This window comes from Fundulus heteroclitus, chromosome 24 (genome assembly GCF_011125445.2).
Source record: "Fundulus heteroclitus isolate FHET01 chromosome 24, MU-UCD_Fhet_4.1, whole genome shotgun sequence".
In the NCBI taxonomy this organism is placed as follows: Eukaryota; Metazoa; Chordata; class Actinopteri; order Cyprinodontiformes; family Fundulidae; genus Fundulus; species Fundulus heteroclitus.
The window spans coordinates 25,628,576-25,642,872 of NC_046384.1; the positions used below are offsets into that span (position 1 = coordinate 25,628,576).

General features: G+C 40.6%; 2 protein-coding genes across 4 annotated transcripts in view; both read right to left on the bottom strand.

The window, feature by feature from the left end:
* The window catches only part of nfkbiz (nuclear factor of kappa light polypeptide gene enhancer in B-cells inhibitor, zeta), a 29,187-nt gene that overhangs the window by 1,912 nt on the left and 12,978 nt on the right, over positions 1–14,297 (bottom strand). For all 3 annotated transcript variants that reach the window (XM_012856950.3, XM_012856949.3, XM_036128094.1), the window contains 2 exons: positions 835–898; positions 578–747 (listed from right to left, as the gene is read on the bottom strand). In XM_012856950.3, coding sequence (XP_012712404.2) covers positions 578–747; positions 835–898 — 234 coding nt within the window. The remainder of the gene's footprint in view (positions 1–577; positions 748–834; positions 899–14,297) is intronic.
* On the bottom strand, positions 1,763–5,415 carry LOC118557777. Its single transcript, XM_036128095.1, has 2 exons — positions 3,879–5,415; positions 1,763–3,100 (listed from the first exon to the last, which is right to left on the bottom strand). The coding sequence occupies exon 1, from the start codon at positions 5,299–5,301 to the stop codon at positions 4,423–4,425; it is 879 nt and encodes a 292-aa protein (XP_035983988.1). The 5' UTR covers positions 5,302–5,415; the 3' UTR covers positions 1,763–3,100; positions 3,879–4,422.

Here is a 14,297-nt window from a genome sequence, read left to right on the forward strand (position 1 = left end):
ATATATATATATATATATATATATATATATATATGTATGTATACATATATGTATGTATATGTATACATATATGTATGTATATGTATATATATATGTATGTATGTATGTATGTATGTATATGTATGTATGTATATATATATGTATATGTGTGTGTGTATGTATATGTATATATACACACAAATATATACATGTATATGTACATAATTTTATGTATTTTTTATTGTGTTATAAATCACCCTTTGTAAGGCAACATTTTCACTGTAAATGATTGGTACCTATTTGTACTGTAAAATGTTAAATAAATGTTATATTAGGGGAAAAAAAACATTCTGTGTTGTCATCCATTGGAGCAGTGGTTGGTTTATGCACCAACACAAAAGAATCTCAAAAAATGTGTGCTTTTTAGTGAGCTTTATGACCATATATTTCAACAGCCGTTTATTTAATTGTATATTTCTATCAAAACAATTTTCTCAATTTCTCAAGAATAACAATAGTTCTCTTTATCTTAAAACCCATGTCACAGGTACTTTAAAATTACCTCAACAATTAAACATCCTATAGCTGGAATACTTACTTTTGTCCCGTAGGAGGCACCCATGTGCATTAAAGTCCTGATGCACTCCACATATCTGTGCCTCCTGTGTGCCAAATCTGAGATCATGTATGGACAAGGGTTTTCAAGGTGTCTAACCTCCCTAACGACAGCATTGTGAGACAAAACTGCAGCATGAAGTGGAGTCAAACCTTTAAAACACAACAGACACTTTCAATCACATTTTACATTAAGATCACAGCCCTAGAAAAATGTGAAAAAAAAATTAACATATGTACCATCATAGTTAAACATTTCGACGTCCACCGATCGCCCATTCCCTGCCATGGTCTTCCAGATGCTCTGCGGGGAAGAGGTTTAGTAGGACTGTTTTAGATCAGCAGTGAAATGTCTTTTGATTAACGTTAACAGACTTTGAGTTTAAAGTTAAGAGTTTAAAGTTACAAATTAATAAGTCAGATAAGCTCCAAATCAGTGCTAGTGACACCGTACTATATATATATATATATATATATATATATATATATATATATATATATACACAGTGATAGTGAACATGTGCAAAAATAGTGCAAAAGGATGAATAATTGTCAATTACAGAGGGGTGAGGGGTCTGAATCACTGAGGGAGGCGTTGTAGAGACTGATGACCACAGGCAGGAATGATTTTCTGTGGTGCATCTGGGTGAGAGGAGTCTTCTGCTGAAGGAGCTCCTCTACTGGGCCAGTGTGTAGTAGAGAGGATGTGAGACATTGTCCAAGATGGACTGAAGCCTGGACAGCATCCTCCTCTCTGCCACGGTCATCAGAGTGTCCAGAAAAAAAGTCGGCTTTGGCCCTTTTTCTAAACCGCCTCTGTGTTTCTAGTCCAGTCCAGCTTATTATTAAAGTACACTCCCAGGTACTTATACTCCTCCACAGTGTCTACAGGATGAAAACAGGGGTCACAGGTGTTTTTGCCCTCCTCAGATCCAATGTCCCCCCTCATTTTTCATGTGTCTGAGCAAACACACAAACACCCTGAGCGTTCACTTGACCTCTGTGAGCAACATCACACGAGCACACTGAGGGTACATTACGCCTGTCCAAAACCTGAGGTTATATCAAGCTACATGGTTTAATAAAAGAATCAAACTACAGCAATAATTTCTTTTAGGTTATTTAGTTTAGATAAAACTAAAACTAAACTAAATAACTGATTAGCCTGATTACATGAAAAAGACAAAATTCTTGGATTTTTTTAAAGAGCTGTATAGCTTATTTTTATTTCAGAGTAGGGGTCCTACTAAGGAACAACTGAGAGATGTGTACATCTTTCAGAGTTCCACTCTTATTTCCATTAAATTATTTACATTTTCTGCAGTGAGATTTAGCTCAAGCATGTGGTGTTGTGCAGCCTCTCTTCTATCAGTCTGCTCCAGGGCAGCTGTGGCTACTAACATAGCTCACCACCGTCAGGGTGTGAATAGGTGAATGATTGACCAATGTAAAGCACTTTGGGGTCCTCAGATGATTTATTTCAATATTCTCAGCTGCACATCGCTTTTCTGACACAACGAGGGAACGCTCTCAGTTCTTAACAATTTCTTTGTGCTGCTCCTTTTTTTATATACCAACAACAGCTTTTTAATAACATAGGAGATGCAGAAAATCTTTCAGAGGCAACTGTATGTTGTGCCTTCAGAAATGTTACTGCTGCACTCAGTTATAGTTTAAAGGTGTTCCATAGTAAGAGACCCACAAGATTAATAACAGAACTTTATAGAATGAAAGCAATAATTTATTCTGTGTCAAATTTTGGCACTTCCATTTCTACTTTTCTATTCATATATTCTAGTTTTCATTCACCTATTTTTCCCCCAACACTGTTAGGGCTACTGCACATTTCTTCACGTTAATAACACTACCTTTACTTCAGCTGGAAATATACATTAATTTATATTAATATATATGATTAATATAAAGTGAGGTTGGAACAAATTAAACACTTACAAGACAATTAATGTCAACTAATTTTTAGAAGGATGGGTGACCAATGCTTCCAAAAAGATGAACATATCAGTTTTTCAATAACTCACACCATCCCAATATTAATTGCATATGTTGAATATAGACAATTAATGATTTAGTTGAGTGTATGTTTAAACATAGGAAAACTTAGAACCTGATTAAACTTCATCAAGATTGGCTGCCGTGTCCTTTCAATGCTTTTTGTAATCAATGCGCCCTCCCCACTTCCCCCTTTTGTGTTGAATTAGTCAAGTGTGAAAAAACAGCTTTAATTATCCATCAAATAACTATATCAAGCCAACTCACCTTTTCAGCAGCAACAGCATTATTTCTTATGGTTAATATTCTCCATATGCCTTCATTAAAATTTTCTAATTCCACTCGCGGGAAATGGGCACTTTAAGGCTTATTTCCCGTTGTTGCCATGGTGAAGCACGTTATCTGCGTTCCATTGATCAGGGCTTCTTTCATGCTTGTGCTCGCGTTGAAGTCATGGTTGGTTGGACACTGAGTTTAGTTACCTGGCTGATATCACCTAACCTGACTCTCGCCAGATGCATTTCTCTCCGCCTAGCTTCACTCACATCCATCTGGGACCTCTCCATATGAATTGCATTTTTTAAAGGCTGGGCCTTATCCTTGCATATGATTGGATAAGCCACTTGTCTGTCATCTTTATCGACGTGCTATTTCAACCACTTACACCCAACCCGTGACGCTGTGAGAGCGACACAGGAAAAAACAAAACTTTTTTTTAATGCGTTTGCAGCTCTAGTGGCACGCGTTTTATTGACAGTGAGCTGACAGGAAGAGGGGGGAAGACAGGCGGCAAAGTGCCACAGGTCGGAGTCGATCCCGGGCCGACCGCCGTTGAGGACTAAAGGCCTCCTAATATGGTTCACGCTAACCGCTCCGGGACGCATCCACGTCCACTGCGGACGTGCCCTGGAAAACAAAACTTGCTAAATCCGGTCGGGAGAAGGGCGAAAACATCGTTTCCACCAACAAAAGCCTTCAGATCTGTTCTCTGATGTTCTTTTAATGGAACAATATTACGTAGATTGGACAACACGGGAAAAAATAGCATCAAAGTTAACGCTTGCTTCCTCGAAGCCGCCATTGCTATCAAAACAGTCTCACATCACGATCGCTTCTCCACTACGTCACATCTATGAAACTCCAGCCCTGCGTCCTGATTGGCTAGACGATAAAATTGGTTGGAGAAATCACTCTCTATGGGAGATGTCCCAGATGGATGTGAGTGAAGCTAGGCGGAGCGACATCCATCTGGCGAGAGTCGGGTTAGATATCACCTGTTCTGAAACCGAAAACCCGAGTATGACAGAGGGAGGAAGGAACTACTCAGAGCAGCAGCTTTCTAATCAGCGTAAGCTCGGTAATTTTTTCTTTAACGGAGTCCAGAACAAAGACGCACAGCGCAACTTGCCCAACTATAAAAACGTCTGCCCAACCCATCAATCAGCAGTGCGCTCTGATCAGCACCTGCCGCTCACGGAGCAGGACCGTGGAACACCATTTCATCAGAGTTGCAAAATGGTAAAAAATAACTTGGTTTATTATTATTTTGTTTAGAGTTCAGCTTGGATTTTATTTTCTGCGCAGCATAGATTTGCTGTGCGCGGTGAACCCAGATGCCGTGTGCGATTGCGCACGCGTGCAGCTTAGAGGGAACACTGCTCAGATCCACTATTAGCTCCTTAATCTTTGTCACTGTGAGCTGCAGATGATTCAGCTCACTCCAAGTGACAAAGTTGCCCACCACAGTCACTCTCATCACCCATTTCAATGCAGTCAAATATTGCTGAGTCATCAGAAAACTTCTGAAGGTGGCAGGGCTCAGTGCAATAGTTGAAGTCTGAGGTGAAGGGGGTGAAGAGGAAGGGAGAGAGGACAGTCCCCTGAGGTGTGGAGGACATGATGTATAGCAGGGGGGCGGGGGGGAGTAGGTGGGGTGAATTGAGGTGGTGAGGAGCAGACAGGGGCTCTGTAAGGAGGAGAGGTGGGGGAAGGTGGAGTGGTAGTTGTTGGGAAGCCAGGAGCAGAGATTTGTTGGGGGTGGGCTGCAGTATCAAACCTATTAAAAAATAGGTTCAATTCATTGGCCCGGTCCACGCGACCTTCCAACCCCATGCCACCACTCTTCTGGAACCCGGTGATGGTTCTCATGCCACTCCACACATTCCTCATGTTGTTTCTTTGGGGTTTATTATCCAGCTTTCTCTTGTACTTGTCTTTAGCCTCCCTAATTTTACGCTTGAGTACCCTCTGCACTCTTCGCACCTCATCACTGTTGCCATCTCTGAACGCCCTCTTCTTCTCATTCAAGATGGCCTTAATGTCCTTGGTGATACATGGTTTGTTGTTGGCGTAACAGGTGACAGTCTGAGCTGGGACATTGCAGTCCACACAGAAGTTGATGTAGTCCGTGATGCACTCTGTGAGCCCATGAATGTCCTCCCTGTGGGGCTCACGGAGTGCAGGCCAGTCAGTCACTTCAAAGCAGGCCTGCAGTGTCTCATAAGCCTCCTCCGACCACCTCCTCACAGTCCTCTTCACCAGAGGCACATAGTAGGGTCTGAGGTGAACCAGGTTGTGATCTAACCTGCCCAGAGGTGGGAGAGAAGAGGAGATGTATGCATCCTTAATGTTAAAATACATCAGGTCCAGGGTCCTCTCGTAGGGCAGACATACTGTTTGAAGCAGGACTTTGTTCATGGTGACATGGTTGAAGTCTCCCGACAGGATGATGAGGGCAGACCAGGAAGCAGAGCCGTAGTTTAACACACCTCTCTGCAGCTTCTGTACTGTTACCCACCCATTATCCTATTGAGACGGTGTCTTTCCCACGGCCAAAACTTAACAGATCAAAAACTGATCTAAAAGGAACAAATCATAAAAACCTAATAAAAATCAATATGGTTCACCTTGAACCTAAAAATAAAATAATAAAATGTGGTCTAGTAAATATAAGGTCTCTCCCTCCAAAGACTTTGTTAGTTAATGAATTAATTTCTGATAATCAGATTGATTTGTTTTGTCTCACAGAAACCTGGCTACAAGAGGACTACGTTAGTATAAATGAGTCAACCCCCTCCAGTTATTCAAATTTCCACATTCCCAGATCTGTGGGAAGAGGAGGAGGAGTGGCAACTATCTTTCAGTCTGATTTATTAATTAGTCCCAGGCCAACTAATAATTACAGTTCTTTTGAACATTTAACCCTCAGTTTCCCTCATCCAAACTGCAAAGCAATAAAACCTCTTCTGTTTGTTGTTTTGTATCGTCCACCAGGCCCTTACACTCAGTTTTTGGATGAGTTGTCAGATTTCTTATCTGATTTGGTGTTAAATACTGATAAGGTTATTATAGTGGGTGATTTTAACATCCATGTTGACACTGAATGTGATAACCTTAGTGTAGCCTTTAAAACTATCCTAGATTCAATTGGTTTTGCTCAAAATGTGCATGAACCGACGCACTCTCGGCTCCATACTTTAGACCTTGTGCTGACATATGGCATTGATTGTGAAGAATTAACAGTATTTCCTCACAACCCTGTCCTGTCTGATCATTTTTTAATAACATTTAAGTTTAATCTAACTGAATTCTCCACCCCCAAAAGAGGGTTCCATTATAGTAGATTTTTATCGGATAATGCTGTATCAAAACTTAAAGAGTCTGTCCCCTTCTTAATATCCTCAGTATTGCAGAAATGCCCTGTAGATGGCAGCATTGCTGTTTCTTCCCATTCACAAATCGATACCTTTGCTAACAATGTGACTTCCTCATTGCGTTCTGCATTAGACAATGTAGCTCCCTTGAAAAAGAAGGTGATTATTCACAGGAAGCTGGCTCCTTGGTTTAATTCAGAGCTGCGTTCCTTGAAGCGCAATGTTAGGAAATTGGAGAGAAAATGGCGCTCTACACACCAAGAGGAATCCTACTTAATCTGGAGGGACAGACTATTGTTGTATAACAAGACCCTCTGCAGAGTTAGAGCAGCATATTTTTCATCATTAATTGAAGAGAATAAAAATAATCCTAGATTTCTCTTTAGTACAGTTGCCAAACTTACCCAGAGCCACAGCTCTGTTGATCCATCCATTCCCTTAGCTCTCAGTAGTAATGATTTTATGGGATTCTTCATAAATAAAATTGATGCCATTAAAAATAAAATAATTGGCATCCTCCCAAACATGATTACCTCGTCCTCAGTAAGTGAGGCAGCATTGGAGGAATCTTTAGAATCTGCGCAGTGTTTGAACTGTTTAGAAGCAGTAGAGCTTTCTGAGCTATCTAAAATTTTAGCTTCATCTAAACCTTCTACCTGTATGTTAGACCCAATCCCAACCAAGTTGTTTAAGGACATATTCCCTTTGATCAGTGGCACTATTTTAGACATGATTAATCTATCCTTAGTAAATGGATATGTACCACAGGTTTTGAAAGTAGCTGTTATTAAACCTTTACTTAAGGAACCTTCTCTTGATCAAGATGAGTTAGTAAATTACAGACCTATATCTAATCTTCTTTTCTTATCTAAAATTCTTGAGAAAGTAGTTGCTAATCAACTTTGTGAACATTTACAAAGTAATGACCTACTTGAGGAGTTTCAGTCAGGCTTCAGAGCTCATCATAGCACTGAAACAGCTCTGGTGAAGGTCACTAATGATATTCTCATGGCCTCAGATAATGGACTTGTGTCTATACTTGTCCTGTTAGATCTCAGTGCTGCGTTTGATACAGTTGATCACAATATTCTCCTACAAAGACTTGAACATACTGTAGGGATTAAGGGGAAAGCATTAGGCTGGTTTAAATCTTATCTGTCAGACAGATTCCAATTTGTTCATGTTAATAATAAATCTTCCTCAAACTCTAGGGTCACTTGTGGAGTACCACAGGGTTCAGTCCTTGGACCAATTCTCTTTACTATATATATGCTTCCGATAGGCAAAATTATCAGACAGCATGGGATTAATTTCCACTGTTATGCTGATGATACTCAGCTATATTTATCCATAAATCCTGATGAATCCAATCAATTACTTCGACTGCAGTCATGTCTTGATGACATCAAAAGCTGGATGACTTTAAATTTCCTGCATCTAAATTCTGACAAGACCGAAGTTTTAATCTTTGGGCCAGAGTCCTCAAAAAATAAACTTCTTAACCAATCACTTAATCTGGGTGGCATTAAACTGGCCTCTGGTAATAAAGTAAAAAATCTTGGTGTTATTTTTGACCAAGACATGTCATTTAAATCCCATATTAAACAGGTTTCCAGAGTTTCCTTTTTTCACCTCCGGAATATCGCCAAAATTAGAAACATTCTGTCCAGGAGTGATGCTGAAAAACTGGTCCATGCATTTGTTACTTCAAGGCTGGACTATTGTAATTCTTTACTATCAGGAATTCCACAAAATGTAGTTCAAAGCCTTCAGCTGATCCAAAATGCTGCAGCAAGAGTTCTGATGAAAATCAACAAGAGGGATCATATTTCTCCAATTTTAGCTTCCCTTCATTGGCTTCCTGTTAAATCAAGAATAGAATTTAAAATTCTTCTTCTAACGTATAAAGCCCTTCATAATCAAACTCCATCATATATCAGAGCTCTGATTACCCCGTATGTTCCTAACAGAGCACTTCGCTCTCAGACCGCAGGTCTGCTGGTGGTTCCTAGAGTCTCTAAAAGTAGAATGGGAGGCAGATCCTTTAGCTATCAGGCTCCTCTCCTGTGGAACCAACTCCCAGTTTTGGTCCGTGAGGCAGACACCCTGTCTACTTTTAAGACTAGGCTTAAAACTTTTCTTTTTGACAAAAATAATAACTAGTGACTCATGTTGCTCTCAGCCACCTTTATAGTTTTACTGCTATAGGCTTAGGTTACTGGAGTATATCAGGATCTAATTTTCTCACTATATTGAGTTCTACTGTTCTTCAATTATGCATTATGTGTTGTCATTTCTGCTTTAACTTTCTGTTCTCTCTCTTTTCTCTTCATAGTAGGTACACCTGGTCTGGCGTTCTGTTAACTGTGACATCATCCAGAGAAGACGGCTCACCCGCTACTACCATCTAATGTAGAACAGATTACTAGATCAATGTGTGCTTCTGTGCTTTTTTGTCTCTCTTGTTGTGTCTGTTCTGTCTTCTGTAACCCCAGTCGGTCGAGGCAGATGACCGTTCATACTGAGCCCGGTTCTGCCGGAGGTTTTTTTTCCCGTTAATGGGTGGTTTTTCTTCCCACTGTCGCTTCATGCTTGCTCAGTATGAGGGATTGCAGCAAAGCCATGTACAATGCAGATGACTCTTCCTGTGGCTCTACGGTTCCCCAGGAGTGAATGCTGCTTGTCGGGACTTTGATGCAATCAACTGGTTTCCTTATATAGGACATTTTTGACCAATCTGTATAATCTGACCCAATCTGTATAATATGATTGAACTTGACTTTGTAAAGTGCCTTGAGATGACATGTTTCATGATTTGGCGCTATATAAATAAAATTGAATTGAATTGAATTGAATTAGGATGTTGCGTCTGTAGTTTGGAGATGGTGGTGTGTATGATGCTGCAGGCAGATGTTGGGTTTGCAGAGGGAGGGATGTACAGGACAGCAATGATGACATGTGGGATCTCTCCAGGCAGATGGTATGGACGGCGTCCAATGGCCAGCAGTTCAACATCCGGGTTACAAAGCTGTTCTTCACCCGGGCCACATCACCTAATGGTGATGTGGCCCGGATGTGATGTGGGTAACACCATCTGTTGTGTACTAGAATGGCAAGCCCGGTACTCCGGTTGGCTCCGCGTCTGCGCCATTAGCTCGTCCATCTCGTCCTACCTCGGTGTGTTTTCCTCCAGAGTTCAAGTGGTATTTCAGCTGGTCTGGCCACCACACCGGCCAGCATTAGTGCAATCAGTTGTTCTCCGGAGTAAACAACGGCAGCGTGTCCCAGTGGGAGCGGCATGATAAAAACAACTTTAAAAAAAGCACGAAAATTCATTAGAGAGGACAAAACTTCACAGAGTTACCATGAAAAAACAAGAGCAATCAAAAGAAAATAAAAGTAAGAAAGTTAAAAAAGCAAACTCAAAGGCTGGAGCAATGTAACAGGCAGCATGCAGGTTTCGCGCATGCGCACTACTATGTTGATCAAGAAAAGAATTTAAATTTCTCCTCATGTATAAAGCCCTTAATAATCAAGCTGATTTCTATAGTTATGCTGCTATAGGCTTAGGCTGCTGGAGGACATCAGGTCTATTTCTCTCACTCTGCTGAGTTCTCCTTCTGTTCTCCAATTTGCATTGCTTGATCATTATTTCATCTTTTACCTTTTTGTTCTCTGTCATTTTTTTCCTTCATAGTAGGTACACCTGGTCTGGCGTTCTGTTAGCTGTGACATCATCCAGGGAAGACAGATCACTCGCAATTACCATATAACGTACAAAAGATTCCTGGATCAATGTGTGCTTCTGTGCTTTTTTGTCTCTCTTGTTGTGTCTCTGCTCTGTCTTCTCTAACCCCCAGTTGGTTGAGGCAGATGACTGTTCACACTGAGCCTGGTTCTGCTGGAGGTTTTTCCTTCCCGTTAATGGAGAGTTTTCCTTTCCACTGTTGCTTCATGCTTGCTCAGTGTGAGGGATTGCTGCAAGCCATGGACAATGCAGACGGCCGTCCCTGTGGCTCTACGCTCTTTCAGGAGGAGTGAACGCTGCTTGTCAAGACTTGATGCAATCTACTGGGTTTCCTTAGATATAAAACTTTTTGACCACCTTAATCTGATCCAATCTGTATAATCTGATCCAATCTGTATAATCTGATTGAATTTGACTTTGGAAAGTGTCTTAAGATGACATGCATCATGAATTGGCATTATATAAATAAAACTGATATGAATTAATAATGGTTCTTAACAATTAACGAGGGATTTAGATGTAAAGTGTGTAGCTGAAGCATTTTTGTAAAAAAAAAAAAAAAAAAAAAAGTTGCAAAGTTTTAACCAATAAATCAAAGTAGGGAGTTTAGAAAGATTGTAAACAAGTAACAATGCTTTCGGAAAGGGTGTTGTAGGTGAGTTAATATCTCCTCTCTAGTTAAATTTTGCAAAAATGTCAGGTACATCATTTCAAACCAGAGCTATCAAAAATATACATCTTTGGAATAAAAAGTTATCTTTAAAATTTATGTAACTGAACTGTTCCTCAATCATCCCCTCTCCAAAAGCTCATGCAGCTTTCAGGTGTCACCAAGGATAAACAGCTCATATTTGCATGATGGGACTGCAGCAAAAAACAGGGTAGGCATACTGTTCTACTGTTACCTTATTTCCTGATTTCTTTGGTCATGCAGTAAGGATGTGCAGCCATTGGCTTTGGCTTTGCAAGAAGGTTCCACTGTTAGTGTTAAGTGAAACAAATGAACTGATGTACGTGTAGTACGTTACATAACCTGATTCCTTTGGGTTCAAATTATTGCTGTTTGTGTTAGCACATGCGTTGTTAAGAAAGATTAGGTCTATTATGGTTTGCTTGCGCAAACAGGCCAGTTTGTAGCCGGTTAGTATAATTTTCAAACTCCATTTTGTGCTGGTGGTTGAAATAGAGGAGCTGAAGCTGTTGGTGTAAAATCTATATTACCGTAAGGACCATAAGGCGTACAGTGAATTAATGTGTCTTTGTGTGTCTATGTCCACATATAAGGCGCACAGAATTATAAGGCGCACTAAATATTCTTCCCAAATGTGTAATATCACTCCACTTCATGGATAGCTCTCTCTCTCTCAGGAGAGAGCTATCTGTCTCTGTCGGAAAGAAGGAGTAGTGGGACTACACTGCCCTGTTTCTAACATAAGGCCAAAACAAACTTTTATATTGAATTAACTTACCAAAAAAAAAAATTTATTAACTTACTAGATTTATTGCTGCTAGCGTGTACTATGGGCGCCGGCTACCTATAGGCTCCCACATACTCTGGCGTACTGTGTGCACACTGTGAGCTGTGCGGACTCTGCGCTGACTCAGAGCTCTGCGCGGACTGCAGAGAGCCATAAACGGCTTCGCCATAACGTCTCTGCCTGCTCGGACGCTTTTTTTCTCTGCTCCCTGCTTGCTTGCATTTTCCTGCCTTTTACTTTTTATCTCCTTTTTATCTCTTAACCAAAACCACAGAAAGTTGGATTTAGTTATTTTGTTTATTTTTTTTTTACTTTGATTTTGAAAAGATGCCTACCTTCACCACAATGGACTTTGACAAGCTTTTACAGAAGATAGCTGTTATGGAACTGAAAATCTGTCGACTCGAAGTGAATTATGATGTAAACGCTGCGCATGGAAATGAAACAACCCTGCCTGTGATTCCAAACAGTGACCACCAGCCCAGCGACTCAGCCAACAAACAGTTCCCTGAGGAAAATGAGAATCCCTGGACCACTCTGGGTGCAAGACCAAAGGATCAACGAACCCCACGCCTAGACAAAGAAAACTGGCCGAGACTACAGAGAGATATCCCAAGACAAATGAAACAACAGGCTGTTCTCAAAACAAATGATAGGAGTAAACCCGCTAGAAATGCAGGAATTCCGTTACTAAACAGATTCGCTCCGCTCCAAAATGTGACCCAGGAGGATCATGACATCAATCAGAGGTATGTCAACGATTTTCGCTCTAAGACATCACAGAAAAGACATGCCACAGGGCCAAGGACCCTGATATTATGCAATGGGTCTGTAAGTGGGATTAAATATTTCTGTAACAAGAAAAACACAGAGGTGTTGATTTATAACGATAGGAACTGTGGCCGGGTGTCTGATATATCAGACATCCTTCCGAGGATCTTGAAAGAACGCCCGACCTTGGAAAAACTCATAATACAAGCTGAAGCCCTGAGGGACGTCAACAGGATAAGAAAATCAGAAGTATTGATTACATTTGTCTGTTAAACTTAGTTGATGGCCTTAATGTCAAGGTGTTTCTCAGCGGCCTTCATGCGCCCGTTAATTGTGCTTGACGAGATATTTTCCAGAATTTTGATGCTAAACAAATGGCTGGAAAAAACATGCAAACAAACAACTGTAACCTTCATAGACAACTTTAACATATTTTGGGAGAGGAGACATCTGTTCAGCAGAAATGGTTTCTCTCTAAATAGGTCAGGTGCAAAACGGCTGATTTCAAACATCTTCTATTCTGTGAACCATGCACCATCAGCTTTGTCCCAAAACAAAGTACATCCAGTGCCAAAACAAATGATAAGCCCAGTACAGCCTGAACAAGCCAAGATAAAGATGGCCAGCTATGTCAGAACTACAGGAGGATTCATCCCAGATATCAGCAGGACAAAAAGAGGACAAAGAACCTCCATCGTCACAAACACCGGTCCAGACTACACCCGCCTCGCCTTCCGCTCCACAAAGCCCAGAAGTTTCTTTTCTGGAATTTTCTCCCAACATGAACAAAGTATTTAAGATTGGCCTACAGATGACATCCTCTCCATATAGCCACTCTGCTGTCACTAAACCAGCATTTTCCAAAGGCCTCAGATCCTCCTCCTCTACGTATCACAGAACACTCTGGTGCTGAGGACCTCCGGACTACTCCGCTGTGATACAGATCAGGCCCTGGCCGCACGTTTATGAGACATGACAGTTTCCAGCATCAGCTTGGGCCTTTTGCCGGAGATTATGGAATATCTGTGATGATACGTGGCAGAATAAAGAAAAACAAAAGGATAAACAGGAACAAATACTTGAAAGTCATAAACTGTCTGATGCAACCTGCCACAGAGACATCATCAACCACTAAGTCATATAAACTGGGTTTATTAAACATTAGATCTCTGTCAGGAAAATCCCTTTTAATTAATGACTTCATTATTGACAATAATCTTGATGTTAAGTTTATAACAGAACCATGGTTACATGAATCTCATGAAGAAGTTATACTGATGGAGTCGACACCTCCAAACTACAATTTTTTTTGTGAGAGCACACAGAAAAGGAAAAGTGGAGGAGTAGCAACATTGTTTAATGATCCACTAAAGTGTAAAAAGGTATTTTTGGGAAAATTAGACTCTTTTGAACATCTGGCTCTCCAGGTAAAGAGCCCGGTACGAACTATGTTTCTGAATGTTTACAGGCCTCCTAAGTCCACATCAAACTTTTTTAGGGATTTTAGTGACCTCTTGTCTGTGATATGTGTTCATTATGACTGTTTAATTATTGTGGGAGACTTCAACTTCCATGTCGACAACCCTGAAGACAGAAGTGCAAAAGAACTGTGTGACACACTTAGAAACTTTGGTTTAACTCAACATGTTAAACAGCCAACACACAAACAGGGACATATTTTAGACTTGATCATCACTAAAGGTCTAAAGATTTAACAGGTCAATGTAACTGATGTTGCCATATCTGATAATTGTTCTGTTACCTTTGAAAGCATAATTTCCAGTGACTCATTTAGCCAAAGGGACATTGTAACAAAACGCACCTTTAATGACAATGCCACAGAAACTATATTCAAGCTTACTCTGCTACTTCAACCTTGGGCTGCAACTAGTAGATAACTTTCATTCTAAAGTCTCAGACATCATTGACTGCTTTGCTCCAGTTAAAGTGAAGGTTATTTCCGGGAAGAAAAAAATCTCCTTGGAGAAATGCTTCAGCAGTTAGAAGTGAAAAAAGGAGTGTTGAAAAACTGAACGCAGGTGG